Source organism: Capricornis sumatraensis, chromosome 4 (assembly GCF_032405125.1).
Source record: "Capricornis sumatraensis isolate serow.1 chromosome 4, serow.2, whole genome shotgun sequence".
Lineage (NCBI taxonomy): Eukaryota > Metazoa > Chordata > Mammalia > Artiodactyla > Bovidae > Capricornis > Capricornis sumatraensis.
The window spans coordinates 74509715-74525598 of record NC_091072.1 but is presented as its reverse complement, the minus strand read 5'-3'; the positions used below and the strand labels follow the sequence as shown (position 1 = coordinate 74525598).

General features: G+C 50.9%; 2 protein-coding genes across 5 annotated transcripts; both read left to right on the top strand.

The window, feature by feature from the left end:
• The first annotated feature begins 578 nt into the window (after window positions 1-578).
• Window positions 579-6787, top strand: GPD1 (glycerol-3-phosphate dehydrogenase 1). Of its 2 annotated transcripts, none has more exons than XM_068970503.1 (8): window positions 579-1405; window positions 1890-2067; window positions 2940-3011; window positions 3594-3732; window positions 3965-4077; window positions 4730-4963; window positions 5220-5326; window positions 6260-6787. In XM_068970503.1, exons 1-8 carry the CDS (start codon window positions 1050-1052, stop codon window positions 6354-6356), a joined length of 1296 nt encoding a protein of 431 aa, XP_068826604.1. In that variant the 5' UTR covers window positions 579-1049; the 3' UTR covers window positions 6357-6787. The 2 variants fall into 2 exon arrangements, with proteins under 2 accessions (XP_068826604.1, XP_068826603.1); XM_068970502.1 differs by having other exon boundaries at window positions 583-1405; window positions 2871-3011; window positions 6260-6785.
• A 2176-nt stretch (window positions 6788-8963) lies between these two features.
• On the top strand, window positions 8964-13326 carry COX14 (cytochrome c oxidase assembly factor COX14). Of its 3 annotated transcripts, XM_068971883.1 has the most exons (3): window positions 8973-9057; window positions 12680-12835; window positions 12926-13326. In XM_068971883.1, exon 3 carries the CDS (start codon window positions 12947-12949, stop codon window positions 13118-13120), a length of 174 nt encoding a protein of 57 aa, XP_068827984.1. In that variant the 5' UTR covers window positions 8973-9057; window positions 12680-12835; window positions 12926-12946; the 3' UTR covers window positions 13121-13326. The 3 variants fall into 3 exon arrangements, with proteins under 3 accessions (XP_068827981.1, XP_068827984.1, XP_068827982.1); XM_068971880.1 differs by lacking the exon at window positions 12680-12835 and having other exon boundaries at window positions 8964-9057; window positions 12939-13326; XM_068971881.1 differs by lacking the exon at window positions 8973-9057 and having other exon boundaries at window positions 12709-12835; window positions 12939-13326.
• Window positions 13327-15884: the final 2558 nt, after the last annotated feature.

Genomic DNA, 15884 nt, shown 5'->3' with positions numbered 1-15884 from the left:
CCCTAGAACTCAGAAACCATTTCTCCCCAGTCTTGGTCTCAGGGCCACTGACCCTGATTCAGTGGTTGCACACAGACTCCCCTCTGGCCCAGTACTTAGCACAGTTTGCAGCCAGCAACAGCCCAGTGGGACGGAAACACCCACTCAGCAGTTGGCCAAGCCAGGAGGTCAGCACGTGAGCACACAGTGGTGTCTGCCTTCCAGGCCAAGGTGCACAGACAGCTGGAGTGTTAGGGGCCTTTGCCCCGCTCTCCACATCAGCCTAGAAACAGAAGCTTGCTGCTTAAACATTGCTGTGGGCAACGTAGAGCCTTGAGCTACTCAGTGTGTCCCTTGCACTCTCCCTCCTCCCAAAAGCACACACCCCACTTAGTCTCAGTTACAGCATCTGAAACTACAAGGCTCTACAAGGCTCACAGCTGCCCCAGGTCCTGCCTCCCTCCCCTTTCTGGCTTCTGCAAAATAGCCACTAACGTGAAGGAGCCCCTGGCATGGTAGTAGCTGGGAAACCCAAGAGAGAAGTGAAGGAAGCTCAGTGCCTCTCAAGGACAGTGAACACTTGGGCTGCCTTCCTTCTGTCCTCCTCAAGCCGAGTCTGCAAAAGACTTGTGGACCACTTTGCGTCCAACTTTAACCCTTCTTGCCCTCCTTTCTGGAAGGCATTCAGGTAAGGAGAGACCCACTGGTGGGTTCTGTTTCTCAGGCTAGTGGGGTCTTCTTATCCTTTGGCTGCCCCCAAAGCAGGCCCTCCTCTCACCTTCTATGTGGTCTTACCTTATGTAAAAGGGCTCACACCCTCCACCTCACTCCAACACAGCGCTGCAGTGGAACCAGTGACACGTGACCCATCACTGCCAGAGGATAAACCTGCAGAGGAGTTTTGGGGTCCTGGGAGATCATGTGGGGGCAATTCCTACCTTGGAAAAGCAAGCATGCCTGTGTCTGCTGCTAGGACTGAATACAGCTTATTCCAGGGCTAGGGGACAGAAGGGAGTGCAGGGGACTGCTCACTTGTTCCTTATCTGGGCTTGCTCTTGGCAGACCTCAAGATGAGCCCATTGCAGGGAGGGAGGGGGGTGAGGACCTGGGCAGGAGCCAAGGGAAGAAGCCTGTCAGCACCGTCAGCTGGCAAACCTAAGAGGAAAAGCGGGCCTGGTCTGTGCCCCATTCCTGTTCCCCACCTGTCTCTCCCCTTTTCCCCCCTTTCCCTGGCCCTGCCAGACTGTCTCCCTGGGTGCCCGCCTTCCCTCCCCTGGAGGGCGGGGCTTGGCTGCACCCACGTGTGTTGGAGTTATATGCTCCCAGCCGGCAGGGGAGCCGGGGAGAGTGGCACCCAGCTGGCGGCTCAGGCAGAGAGCAGCACCATGACCGGCAAGAAAATCTGCATTGTAGGCTCTGGCAACTGGTAAGCAGCTCTGTCAAGAAGTGTGTTGGGGGGCAGGAGGGGCTCCCTCGAGTCTTCGGAAGTCAGGGAGGGAGGCTTGGCGAGCAGGAAGTGCTCTGGCTCCCGCTGCTGTCTCTTGCCTACCCCACCAGGACAGAGGGCGCCCCGACCCCTCCTGGCCCTTGCCTCTTGGCAGTGGCACCTGTTCCCCACAGGAAGGGAGCCTCCAGAGGGCTCCCTGCCTGAAGAGCTGCGTGGGCGGCGGCGGTGGGGGGCAGTGTTGGGAGATCAGAAAGCTGGCCCCCTTCTGAAGCAGCAGTGTCAGGGAGGCTGAGTCTTTCTATTGCCTGCTCATTAGAGACAGTGTCATAGGGGAGGGGGTGACAAGTGAGGTGGCAAGTAAATAACCCAGTGGATACTGTGATATCCCGAGGGAGAGCACAGTCCCCTCCCCGCCACTGTTCTGCCTCATCACTCCACTTTTTGTGCTCTCCGCTCCTGCCAGGGGCTCAGCCATCGCCAAGATTGTGGGTGGCAATGCAGCCCAGCTGGCACACTTTGACCCACGGGTGACCATGTGGGTGTTTGAGGAAGACATCGGGGGCAGAAAGCTGACAGAGATCATCAACACACAGCACGAGAATGTCAAATACCTGCCAGGGCACAAGCTGCCCCCCAATGTGGTGAGCCCCAACACCCCGTAGAAAGGGAGCGGGAAGCGGAGGGGTGCTTCCTGCTGGGAGGGGGCCATTTCATGTGCCACTGGTCTTGAGAAGCATCTCAGGAGGGCTCCTCCAGGCACAGGGTACCCTCGTGCACAGCTCCCAGAGCACTCTGGGACTGAGGACAACCCGAGTGCATACCCCTGCATCTCCACCTTGCCCCGTGGGCTCCCAGGAGGAAAGGGAGGGGGAGAAGATGAGGAAGTTGGTCTCCATGACAACCAGAGGCAGGTTCTCTGGTTCCCAGACTTGGGTTCGGGTAGTGCCTGCTGGGCTCTAATCCTGTTACTCATTCACTGGGTGATTAGCAGACATGGAGACTGCTCCTTGGACTTAAGGTCTTTGGTCAAATCCATGTGGCTTACTCCCCACCTAGAAAGGGCGAGCAGGGAAGAGAGCAGGAAGACTGGGGCTCTCCAATCCCAGCTGGGGGCCCTAAGGAGCAGGGTGATGAAATCTTACTTGTCCTCTTCCTCCTGCCAAGCCCAGATCTCACTGTCCCACAGCCAAGGGCTAGGAGAGGGCTGGGAAGAGGTTTCCAAGAGTTCTCAAGAGTCCAGGACAGCTGAAGCGTAGAAGAAATAATGGCGAGGGGGGAGAACAGAGTGTCTTGCTCCTCCAGGTTCAGCCCTTCCAGATTCAACCCCAAAACTACCCTTCCTTCTTCCCCACCAGCCTCACTCTGGTTCCTAGATCTCCCGAATGGGGCTCCACAGGGGCTAGAAGAAGTCTGTCAGGCCCATGAGCACTGGTCACCCCCACAGGTGGCTGTCCCTGATGTGGTCCAGGCTGCAGCGGATGCCGACATCCTGATCTTTGTGGTGCCCCATCAGTTCATCGGCAAGATCTGTGATCAGCTCAAGGGCCACCTGAAGGCCGATGCCATTGGCGTGTCTCTTATTAAGGTGCCAGAGACACCTTCCTGTGGAAGGGGGTACAGCCACCTGCTGTGGGGCTCAGGGTTGGTGAAGTGAGACCCACAAAAAACTGCACAAGTAGGCCAGGAATTTTCTGAAGAGAGAAGAGTTAGCTCTGGTGGGGGGGCGGGGGGGCTGGAGAAGCAGATGCCGAGGGCCACTGGGAAGAGGAAGTTGGTTGGGGAGTAGATAAGGTGTCAGTTTGGAGGCAGATGTCTGAGGGAATTTAGATGTATGAGGGATGCCTAGGGGATATGAGAAGCAGGCTGGTTTGAGGAGCTGAGAAGGGATGGAAGCTGGTTTGGAGTACTCAGGGGTGGGGTGTTCAGAGGTGTGGAGGGGATACATTACCTTGGAGAAGTAGGTTGTGGAAGAATTTTTGGATGCTTTCATTTTCACATGAAAACGCTATCTGCTCTCCTCACAGCAAGCTCTGGCTGCCCTGGACTAGGGGAGGACCTTTGGGGAGGGACACTGACGAACAGTGAATTTGGAAGGGGCAGGATTTCTGGGTGGGAAGCCCTCAGTTGGGGTAAAAGGCACCTGTCCTGAGCTCCATCCTGTGCCCAGGGGGTAGACGAGGGCCCCAAGGGGCTGAAGCTCATCTCTGAAGTGATTGGGGAGCGCCTTGGCATCCCCATGAGCGTGCTGATGGGGGCCAACATTGCCAACGAGGTGGCTGATGAGAAGTTCTGTGAGACAACCATTGGTGAGACCCCACCCACCTACCTACATAGGGCAGCTCTAGTTATATCCCCTCCCCATGCTTTATTTCCCACCCACCTAGCCATCTTCTCCCCATAAGGCAGGCGAAGGAAGAAGCATTAGAGATGAGGGGGGTTGGACGCCCCTATGGAAAGAGTTGTAGCTCCTGCTTCAGGCAGGTGTGGGAAGAAGAGTCAAGAGCCCCTTCTTAAAACCTTACCTCCTCCCCAATTTAGGTAGCAAGAACATGGCTCACGGACAGCTTCTGAAAGAGTTGATGCAGACACCCAATTTCCGCATCACGGTGGTGCAGGAGGTGGACACAGTAGAGATCTGTGGGGCCTTAAAGGTGAGAGGGGCACAGAGGCAGCTATGAGGTGAGAAGAAGGTCCTGAAAGAAGGCCTAGCTTAGCTGTACAACGTTGCTGGGACTCCAGGTGCTCACTCCCCATCCTCACTGAGTAGGACACATGGGAAGCACTGCAGAAGCAAAGCCAGGATCACTCAGGCCTGCAATCGCTTACCTTCAGACACTGGGCTCCCTTCTTCCTTTCCTCTGAAGGCCCTTGTGGGACACCCTATCCCTGGCTCAAAGGGCTGGTCTGGTGGGGAAGAGGAGATGCCCTGGCGGAGCACCCGGGGTAACGGGAGATGAGATGTCCAGGACACCCAGACAGACTGATGACCAGAACTCTGGCTCCCAGACAGAGCTATGGATGGCTATCAGGGACATAAAACAGCCGTGGATGGGTGGGCCGGGTAGACCGGTTTTCAGGGAAAGTCCTCCAGGATGGAGTATAGGGCAGGGCTGGGGAGCCAGGAAGCACAAGTGCAAGCTAAAAGAAGGGAGTGCAGCAAGGGGGGAAACCAAGAGTGGAAGGAGTTGAGGAGTGCACCCACCCTCCTTCATTATGATGGAAGAAGCACGAGGCAGGTGCTGTGGGTCCCAAATGGGGCCTGCGGGAGGGATCCTTTCTCACCCATGACTCCACTCTTCAAAGAATATAGTGGCCGTGGGGGCTGGCTTCTGTGACGGCCTGGGCTTTGGCGACAACACCAAGGCGGCTGTGATCCGACTGGGACTCATGGAGATGATCGCCTTTGCCAAGCTCTTCTGCAGCGGCTCCGTGTCCTCTGCCACCTTCTTGGAGAGCTGCGGTGTTGCTGACCTCATCACTACCTGCTACGGAGGGCGGAACAGGAAGGTGGCCGAGGCCTTCGCCCGCACGGGAAAGGTGGGCCCTGGGGAGAATGGAGCAGGGAGGGTGGAGGGTGGGCCCTGTAGGTGTTAAGGCAGAGGAACCTGGCTTGTGTCATCTCTTGAGCACAAACATTAAGATTGTTATGAACATTCCCATTTCTTTCCTCTTAAGACCCACCTCCTGCCGGAGCCCCAATCTCTCCATCTCACACTGACAACTCCCCTCTCCCATTTCCATCTGCCCATCCTATTTTCTTTTTTTTTTTTTTTCCGTCCTATTTTCTTCACAGTCCATTGAGCAGCTGGAGAAAGAGATGCTGAATGGACAGAAGCTGCAGGGGCCCCCGACAGCCCGGGAGCTGCACAGTATCCTCCAGCACAAAGGCATGGTGGACAAGTAAGTGTCGGGCCCAGCCCCACTCATGAGGGAACCATGGCCAGAAGTGCTCTCCCCGTTCATCATCTTCCTGAACCCTCCTCACTGCCCACTGTGAAGCAGGCAGAGAGGGAAAGGTGGTCTTATGTTTACACACAGAGCCAAGAGCCTGGAGAGGGCCTAGTGGGCCCACTGTCCCCAGCTAGTGCATTGTCTTTGAATTCTTTCCAGTCTAGTGCTCTTTATACCACATTGCTAGGACCCTTTACATGGCCTCCCGCTGTCCTCTGCTATGTGGGTGGACAGGAATAAGCTTCTGTGACTCTGCCTTTCTGTCTGTCACCTTCAGTCTAAGCCTCTTATTTGAGGCCATCCCTTCTGTCCTCGAATACTGTCCTGGGTGGTGAGGTGTGAGGAAAAGGACAGTCTTCTTTTCAGGGAGCACAGAGACAGTGGAGGTGATGAACTGATCTGAGCAGAGCTCTGTGGATTTGATAAAGAATCACAGAGCAAGAGAATTCGAAACAAGCTCAGAAGATCAGCTCACGACTGGTCAGGTAAAGCCTCCTGGTAAAAGGAGCAGCCTGGGAAGAAGGAAACTGGCATTTACTGAGCACCTTCACATAACTCCTAATCACTTCTTCACTACTTTGTTATACTGACTCCCTTTTACAGCTGATGATAGTGAGGCTCAGAGAGATTAAGTGGCTTGCCAAGTTGGAACAGAAGTTGATGCCAGGAAATCATGCAGGCAAGTTCAATATGATAGGGAGAAGGGCAATAAGAACCTGACCCTAAAACCCAGGGCTAGGAAATTCAACTTCTCAGCAGTTGGAAATTGAGAGCCAGGGTCTGCTTGAGCTTGAAGGCGGGAGAGCGGGGAGTAGAGGGTTAGGGGTGGAGGACTGGGGGCTCGTCTGGAGGCCAAGCTGGCTCTGTCCTTCCCCATTCTAGGTTCCCTCTGTTCACAGCTGTATACAAGATATGCTACGAGAACCTGCCAGTGGGGGAATTCATCCTCTGCCTGCAGAATCATCCAGAACATGTGTGAGCAGGCCTGACGCCCAGGCCAGGCAGCCTCTTTATCAGTGGAGATAGGCAGAAGCTTGGGGTGCCTGGCCACCAGGAGCTCCGGGACTCCCCACAGAGCAGTGTCTTCTCAGCTTTTCACTGAGTGACAGGAGGCTGAGGGCCCGGGTTCCTGCCTGGAGTTCCTGAAGCAGCCCACAACCTCTTGGCCATCACATCTCACTGGAAATGGAGTTGCCTAGTCCCTCTCCAAATGGGGAGCTTTCTCCCTATCCTGTGAGAGGGGCAGAATCAGCCCCAGAGTGGCCTGCTTTGAGCCTGTGGGGGGAGGAGGGGAGGGAAAGGGAGGCAAGGCAAGGGCTGCTTCGTGCTGCCTCACATAGACCAGAATTCTTGTCCCCATGCCTCAGCTACAAGAGGGATGAGGCAAGGGCTGCAGGGAGGGGTCTGGGCTTTTGAGCTGACATGGCCCCAGGGACCCCTTTGCTCTGACCTCTGCCAGCCCCCACAGGGCATCAATGGATCTCTCAGTGTTTGTTCATAAAATACAAAGATCTCAAACAACCGCCTTCTAGCTTCTCCTAGCAACATCTGCGTCCTCAGAAAGCTCTGGTCATCTCCCCTTTCCCCCTCCCCCAGGCTGCCCTGGCACCAGAGTTGCTGCCACGCTGGCATCTCTGGCCCTGGGGCTTGTCATTCTCTCTTGGGACTTCCCGGTCTCTAGTTCTTTGCCAGCTCCTCCCTACCATGCGTGACCTTTCCAAGCCTCTCTCACCCTCCCCACCAGTACCCTCTTTGGGGAGGAGGAACTTAATCTGCTGACAGAGCTACACCTTTTCATAGCAAACTCAGATCACCCTGCTCCCTGTGACCTTTGTAACTGCTCTGCCTCCCTTCTTGGGAGCTCTAGTGGGGGGAGGTGTCAGCTGGGTCCCTCCTGCTGCTGACTCCCCAAGACATCTTGGATCCTTACCTCCTCCTAAACCCTATACCCAATTCTCAGCCACCCCTAGAGCAGCCAGGGCAGCTAACCAGCACCTGTACCTGGAGGCCAAAGGGCCAGAGAGTGGGTAAGGGAGGACGAGCAGGTCCCCATCTTGGTGGTCCTGACACTCCAAGGTCAGCTCTCCTTTGTCACCTGAAGGCCTTCTCATGCAGTATTGACTCCTCTAGCACCTCAGGAGCTGGGAAACTCATGGAGGTGGAAAAACAGTCAAACCACACTACCCCCTGGGGTGAGAAGAGGAGGGAGAGGTCTGTGCTTTGCAGTGGCCTTGCTCCAGGCTGGAATGGCAGCAGGGGAATGTCACAGGTCAGCAGCTTGAGCCCCTGGCTATAAATAGAGCCCGAGGCCTCCTGTCAAGTACAGCAGAGGGTCTCAGCTTCCTGTGCGGCAGTGCCTGGCACACTGTGGCTCTGACCAGCATTAAGTTAATCTTCCCTTACTCCTGGACAAACCAGGCAGGAGCTTGAGAAGAGGAGTCACCCTCACCAGTGAAGGGCAGAGCTTCCTGGGTCAGGCACTGAGGCTGGGCCCAGTTCGGGTGCTGACTGGATCCAGAAACTGCCTCTCCAGGAGGTCAAAGTCAGGGCAAAATGACAGCTCCTTCCCTAGGCTGCAGCTGCGACACTCTTGGAGAGTCAGAAACCTTTGCTTATTTTTATTCACTCCACCATTAACTGAATCTGAGGCTTCTGAATCAGGCCTACTTGCCTATCCAAAAAAAAATTTGCCTATCCAAAAACCGATTTGTTTTTCCCAGAAACAAGTTGGGGAAGGACGCTTAACTGCACGTGGCAATGCATGTGCAGTGATGCATCACTACATGCGTATGTTTTCACTCATGCCACAGGAAAAGGAAGGAAGAAATCTTTCCTCGACTGTCCCGGCCACTCCCGGCCCCTTGCTAGGGTGTCCCGCTTTCCCCAAGTGGCATCCCCCCCACCCAATCCTTTCCGGGCGCTTCTTTGGGGCTATATCATGCCGCCTGCAAGCGGGGAGGTCACATATGGGACAGAAACATTAAGGAAATGCGACCCTTGCGTTCACTCCGTGCCCATAGCCACACCTGCCGCAGTCCTGGGCGGCCCAGGCCTCGCGGTGCGGGTCGGATTCCTACCTGAGCTGGGCTTAGGGCCGGTGGCGGGGAAGAGGGCAGCTCCAATCTGTAGGGGGCGCACAGTCCCCTTCAGAGGGCTGACTCCTAGAGAACCTACCTAGCTACCGGAGACGTCACTGTGCCACAGGCTGAGGATTGGCTGGTTTTCTCGGAGAGAAAGATCGCCTTTTCTCTGGTGATTGAGTATCCTAAAGTTCTGGTTCCAGAACTTGGGTCGCAACTACAACCCCCAGAAATCAACGGGCCTCTCCGAGAGGAAGACTCGTCTGAGGATGCGTACTAAAGACGCCTGACCCGGAAGTCGGAAGTTCAAAGGCGGAAACCAATCAGAGCTGCGACCGGCGCGGGCTCCCGCCTTCGTGGGCGGGGTTATGATGCGTCCGACGCGCACGGCTCTACCCTCGTCAGGAGCCAAATTCTAGAGGGTAAGCGGGGCCAGGGGGCGGGAAAAGTGTGGGTTCGGCACCAATAGCGCTTCAGCATTCAGTGTTGTTCCTGGGCCGCTATCCTTACTAGTCTGGTCCCGGGTGCCGCTTCCGGCTACGCTCGGAGGTCGCGCAGGCTGGAGGCCTCGGTCGGACGGGAGGCAGCGGCAGCATCCAGGTACGCCCTGAGTCAGGCCGGAGCCCGGGCCGCCGGTGTGCTGCGGCGCGCCCGCTGGGGCCGGCCTTTCTTACCGCATCCTCGCATGCCCAGTCTTCTGTGTCCTTGAGGTTTACCGCGTATCGTGCGCTGCTTCCAGCCCAGCATCCTCCTCGCTGCCGTAGGTTTCTGTCAGGCCTTGACTCCACCGCGCGTTTTGTCCTCTACGCTCTGACTCTAGTAACTCTGACCCTTTCTCATCTTGTAGTCCGCTGTGCCCTGAAATGCAGCTTTCCCGGGCACCCGTTCCTGTTTATCGATTTACTGGCTCCACTCGTTTGCTGCTTTCAATTCCTGGGATATGTCTCCCTCTTCACTGACGTAAATCCTCCCAATCCTTCTAACGACTGCTGCCCGCCCTTCTCCACCTTTCTGCTAACTTTTCTTGAGCCCTCGCTTTGTCTCTGAAGTCTCAAAATGCCTCTTTTCTTCCGGTCACCGCTGTCTTCTACTTTATCTAACAGAATTTGGGATGCACAGCTTATCCCCATCAAACCATAAACTCCTTTGGGACAGAAGCCACCTTCTCTGCAGCCTTCATACAGTGAGGCTAGATAGTAGGTGAAAGGTAGATAAGTGAGTAAATCTAAGCTGAGGTGGATGGACCCATTTGAGGAAATGAGTTTTCCAGAGGAGAGAGATCAGAGCTTTGAGGTTCTCCCGTGTTCAGGGGGCAGAAAAAGAAAAAAGAGCCACAGTCTGAAAACGTTTTTATAGATTACACCCCTGTGTCATTTTTCATTATGGTTCTTGTTTTTTTTTCTTTTTTCTTGTTATTCTGAAACCAGTCTAACCCTGTAACAGACCCTTGAGCTTTATTAAGAAACCTGATGCCCCATAGATGAGAAGGTTCTCCTGCTAACCTCAAAGTTTTTCATTTTCAAGGTTAATCCTTCTACTTGGACTTCTAATGTCCTCTTTTTCTGGGCCATCCTAAATCTTATTCCATCCCACCCACATCACTCAGTTTAGCCACCAGTTTCTTCTTTTCTTCTCTCGGAGTTGGTGATGGACAGGGAAGGCTGGCGTGCTGCAGTCTGTGGGGTCGCAAAGAGTAGGATCTGACTGAGTGGCTGAATTGAACTTCTTCTCCGAAAACATTCAAATCTCCTTATCAGTAAGCAAAACAAAACTAGAATTTACTTGACCTTGTGTAACCTTCACAAGCCGCTACTCTCTCATTGCCATTCCCTTAACCAGCAAATCACAGTATCGGTTCTTATCTTTGGGGTGAAAGGGGGTTATGATCCTTCTAATCATGTTACTCTCTATCCTAGAAAAATGCATAGACATGTTGGGGTTCATGGGCCTTTTTCATTCTGGCCCAGTACACCGGAAAGATAAAGCATACCTCTGTTAGTGGCAGTAACTTGATAGCAGTGATTTTCAACCATTGTCATGGTTAAATGAAAGAGCATTCCACATGTTTTTGGAATTTCCTGTTTTCCTTCCCTGATTGTTTTCTTTCTTCAAACTGGTGTTCCCTCGACTTCACTCTCTTTGGTTTTATCCTCTAATTTGGTATCACTTGTTATTTCCGTATGTATCTGTAGCCTAGCCTCTTTCCCAGGATTTGTTCCATATTTGCATATCCATGTGCCTGACAGACATCATCATGTGAATTTTGCATTAAGCATCTTAACTTGAACATGTCCAATTCATGATCTTGGCTGACGCTTCCTGCCACCACCACCATCCCCATACACACATATAGATACACCTGTTTCTTCTCTTTTCTGTTAACAGTATCCCACTCCATAAAGTTTCCTCAGTTTGTTAACTTGCAGAAACATCAACTTTGCCCTAGCCCATCCAGTTAATAAGCCTTGTTCTACTTCCAGAATAATTTCTTCATCTGTGTTCTTTTCTACTGCCCTGCTTTAGCTCAGGGTCTGAAAAGAGTTTTTGTTAATTTGAAAATACAAATCTCAGGTTGGATTAGACAGGAGAAGAGATTCTAGAAAATTTTCATCAGTAGATCTTCTATCACCCTTCTAGGCAAGATCTACCATCCTGTTTCCAGCCTTCTTCCTCCAGCTCTGAGAAGAGGTGGTCCTATAAGTGGTTAGCGTCTGGCTAGGGTAATGGGGGATAGGATGAGAAAGAATAAGTTAGGCGAAGTTTGAAGGCTGCCAGCTCTCTTTGCTAGGAGCTTATTACCTTAGTAGGACTTGCCTGTAGCTCAAATGGTAAAGAATCTGCCTGTGATGCACTAGACCAGGGTTCGATCCCTGGGTCAGGAAGTTCCTCTGGAGAAGGGAATGGCAGTCCACTCCAGTATTCTTGCCTGGAGAATCCCGTGGATGGAGGAGCTTGGTGGGCTACAGTCCAAGGGTCGCAAAGAGTCGGACACGACTGAGCGACTTCACTTTCACACTTTCACTTATTACCTTAGTGTTCTGCTGTGTGTGTGTGTTTCTGTCTCATAGCTTAGAGGCCTTTCAAACTTCAAATAACTTGAAAACAGCTCTTTCTTATCTTGCCCCTGTGCCATTTGGTTTTCTTCCTCTGACATTATTTAATGTTACTTTCAGTAGTCACTTGGAATTATGATTCAAGGAAGCTGTGCCTCAGCTCAGCATTGGGATCTACCCTCAAGGACTGGCTCAAAGGCAGTGTTCAACTCATGGGACTTACTTTGAAAAGTAATTAGACATCTTACCCTACTCAAGATCCCCTCAACCAGCTAATTTTGAACTTCTCTCCTTTCAAATTCTTTAAAGAAACCTATTCTCACTAACTGCAGTCAGATTTTTAATTCTCTCCTCAGAGTCCCAGATTGAGGAACATTTTGTTCAAGATGAGAGATTCTCATTCTAAACTTTCTCTGGTTTCCTAGCTCAGAATACCCAGGGAACACTTAAATTAGAAGTAATTTATCTCAAGCAAATGTGAGTTAACAATTTGCTGGGGCCTCAGTAAGTTTCTTTTTAGCCCTTGGGATAGGTTCTTGGTTTTATGTTTGAAACTTAGAATTAATGCTGTAGGTTATGTCTAATTGAAACAATATAAACATACTATTGGCACTATTTCAAGGATACTGTGGCTTAAACAGATGCTTGAAGACCAACCTGGGAATCTGAGCCATAAATAAGATGATTTTATGGGAAAACAAATTGGATATTGCCCAGAAAGTTCCTATTTGATCCTCCTTGACAGAATAATATACTGCTAATATTTAATCTCTGGCTATTTCCATTAATTCCTTACTGGCCAGAAAAACTGATGTGTGCCTAAAGTAATGCACCAATTAAGAACATTTCTAGGTGGTCTATACCAATCACTTCATTCCATAAACATGGAGGGTCAAGTGTTAGCTGTGATGTCATTTATATACACCTGGTTTGAGCTGCGTTTCTGTACCTTGTATGCAGACTTTATTTGCCCTTTTGAATCTTAATTATCTTCCCGTATGTGCTGTGCTTAGTTGCTCAGTCGTGTCCTACTCTTTGTGACCCCGTGGACTAACCTGTCAGGCTTTTCTGTCCACGGGGATTCTCCAGGCAAGGATACTGGATTGTCATGCCCTCCTCTATGGGATCTTCCCAACCCAGGGATTGAACCCAGGTCTCCCTCATTGCAGGCAGATTCTTTACCAGCTGAGCCACCAGGGAAGCCCAAGAACACTGGAGTGAATAGCCTATCCCTTCTCCAGGGGATCTTCCCAACCCAGGAATTGAACTGGGGTCTCCTGCATTGCAGGTGGATTCTTTACCAGCTGAGCTGCCAAACTCTGCATGTGAGTAGCAGCTATTCAGAATAGAGTGCAACCAGATAAGCAGGGGAGGGGGCTGGGCAGATGAGGCCTTATCCTTGGGTCTAAATCCAGTCTGTCTTTATAGGGGACAACATGCCAACTGCCAAGCAACTAGCTGACATTGGCTACAAGACCTTCTCCACCTCCATGATGCTCCTCACGGTGTATGGGGGCTACCTCTGCAGTGTCCGAGCCTACCACTATTTCCAGCGGCGCAGCTCCCAGCGCCAGGCTGCAGAAGAACAGAAGACCTCAGGAGCCCTATAGAATTGCGGGGCTTTTTTCCTTGAGCAGAGAGGCCTGAGGCATGCTGTGGAAAGACTGCACTTGCAGTCATTTCTGAGTCAAGAGGACCAGGGCCTTACTGGCTTTCGAACTCTGTGGAAAATGCCCATGTTTTCTCTGGTACAGCCCGTTTGGAGAGGGTATCGAATCAAAACAGGAATGGGAGGGTGAGGCACACCTATAGCCATTAAATACTTTGCCATATCTGTGTCTTGGTGCTTTTGTTTACTTGAATAGGGTGTGGACCACAGAGGTGGAGCCTTGACTACCCATTTTCTAGTCACAGATTAAAGAGTATCTTGAAAGTGAAAGTGATGGTGAAGTCTCAGTCATGTCCGACTCTTTGCGACCCCATGGACTGTAGCCTATCAGGCTCCTCCGTCTGTGGGATTTTCCAGGCAAGAGTGCTAGAGTGGATTGCCGTTGTTCTGCCTGTTAAGTAGTTCTAGGGGTAGTAATCTCAACTCTCATGATCTCAATGAAAAGACTGCCCCAGCACCTGTATAAATCCCCTGAGAAGACTGTAAAGACCAAAGCTCTTTTTTGGTCAGGGGCCATTTCTGGACCAATTATTATGTCCAAGTAATGGGGTTCTGTGGTCAGCATGGCCACACGTGTCAAAGGAGGCAGAGGCTCCTGTTTAGTGGCTGTATCAAAGTTGCATGACGTAGAAGAGGGATAGTTCTTAAAATGTGAAGGACTTTTGGGCAGCCTATAGTATTGCGGTCTATCTCCTTAGGGACAGTGGGTATAAGCATCAGGTTCAAGTTCTCTTCTTGCAAAGAGGATATGAAAGAACAGCATTTGAGGTAAAACCCAACTATGAAGGGAGACTTGCCATTTCATTTTGAGCTTTGAGACTTGCTTGTTCGTGTCATTCTCGGTAATTGCCCAAATAACCCCTGTGGACACCTGTCCTCTGCTCTCATGTACACACTGCTCTGACCTTTGTCTCTCTATTTCTAAACCTATCACCTGAAAGCCCTGTTCCAGGATTTTAAAACTCAGCTTTCCTATATCCTCAACCCTTTCCTCTCATCCTTTCTGGACATGCTAATGAAGGACTTCACTGCCTTCTCACTTGCCTGTATAGTAGGATCATGGTTCTCAACTCTCCAATGCCACTTCCAATAAAACTAGTCCTTTCTGAGGAGCTTTCTTATATTCTCATTTTCACTGTTTTAAAACTTGAAGACTTTAACTCAGTGGATTCCTTCTCTTTTCTTCCCATCTGCTCCTTTGTGGCCAAATCAGCGTCCCTGTCCAGCCTGTGGCCAGAGCCAATCCTCTTAATAGAGCCCCTGCCTCCAGCCTCACCCTTAGCCCCAGACCTTGTTCCCTTAGTTGTCTAATTCAGCCTCTTCCTCAGTAGATACGCTTGCTTAAGTGGTAGTTCCTGATTTAAAAGACTGGTTTGAAGTTGAATGAGAGAATTCATATTAAGTTTAATACTCTGGTACATGACAAACAGTAAGTGTCAGCTATTCATACCTGCTGCTGACCTCCACACCTGCATCTTCCAGGCTGACCTTTTGAGCTTCAGATACAACCAGTTGCTTGCTATATCCACTCGAATCTATAGTCCTCTCTTATGTGACACGTCCAAAACTAAGCATTTCTTCGTATCTCCAGGACCTATTCGTGTTTTTTCCCCTTTCTTTTCACTATCATCTACGTCAGGAATATAGGGGTCTTATTACATTATTCCCTGTATCCTACTGCCAACCAAGTAATTGTCTTACTAATTTTTACCATTTAAACATCCATTTGGTCAGTTCTACCCTTGTCATTTCTTGCTTACACTTTTGCAGAAGACTTTTAGTTCACAGTTCCAATCTTGACCTCATCAGATTTGCTGCATTGTTATCTGATAATTAGATCTATATTGGCAACAAAAGGAGATGATGGCATTCTCCTGCTTCAGATCCCCTTTGAAGCTCAGCCATAGACATCAGGTTAAGAATCGCTGACCCAGGGACTTCCCTGGTAGTCCAGTGGCTAAGACTCCACGCTCCCAATGCAGGGGGCCCAGGTTTGATCCATGGTCAGGGAACTAGATCCCTTATGCTACGACTGAAGATCCCACACACTGCAACAGAGACTGAAGATCTTGCATGCCACAACTGAGACCCAGCGCAGCCAAGTGAGTTAAAGAAGCCCTCACCTATATGGTCAAGTCCAAACTCCTTAGTATGGTGCATCCTCAGGTCCTTCAGATTTGACCCACCTTTACGTTCCTACCTCACCCTTTGTGTTCTCGTAGCATCAAACCCCTTGTGTGGTTGCACGTTGTTTCTTGTCTCCATGCTTGTTCGTGCTTTCTCTCTAAATGGAACCTCCTCTCCATCTTACTGTATCCTTTTTCCAAAAAGGTTTCTCTGACCCTTCACCCTCCCACGCTGGGCCAAATATCTATAGAAGACACCATTTTTTCTCTTAAAAAAAAAATCTTTAAAAGCACAGATAGTTAAGACAATTTTGAAAAGAAAGAAGATGGGTTGGGGCTACCAGACACCAAGACACTATAGAAAGCTAATAGTAACTAAGTGTTGTATTAGTACAGGAGCAGACAAATAGACCAATGGCATAGAAAAATAAACTCAGATCAATATCTATATCTATATATATATATGAGAAATTGAATATGAGAAGATACATCACAAACCCATGAGGAAACCCATAGTCTCTGTTGTTATGGATACATAGGTGGTTGTAAAAGTATAAAAAATGGATTGCAAGGACAACA

Coding starts and splice junctions, on each gene's coding strand:
- COX14 (XM_068971880.1), top strand. CDS start 12,947: ATGCCAACTGCCAAGCAACTAGCTGACATTGGCTACAAGACCTTCTCC.
- GPD1 (XM_068970502.1), top strand. CDS start 1,050: ATGAGCCCATTGCAGGGAGGGAGGGGGGTGAGGACCTGGGCAGGAGCC. Junction 2,068..2,870: donor ACAAGCTGCCCCCCAATGTG/GTGAGCCCCAAC, acceptor TCACCCCCACAG/GTGGCTGTCCCTGATGTGGT. Junction 3,012..3,593: donor TTGGCGTGTCTCTTATTAAG/GTGCCAGAGACA, acceptor TCCTGTGCCCAG/GGGGTAGACGAGGGCCCCAA.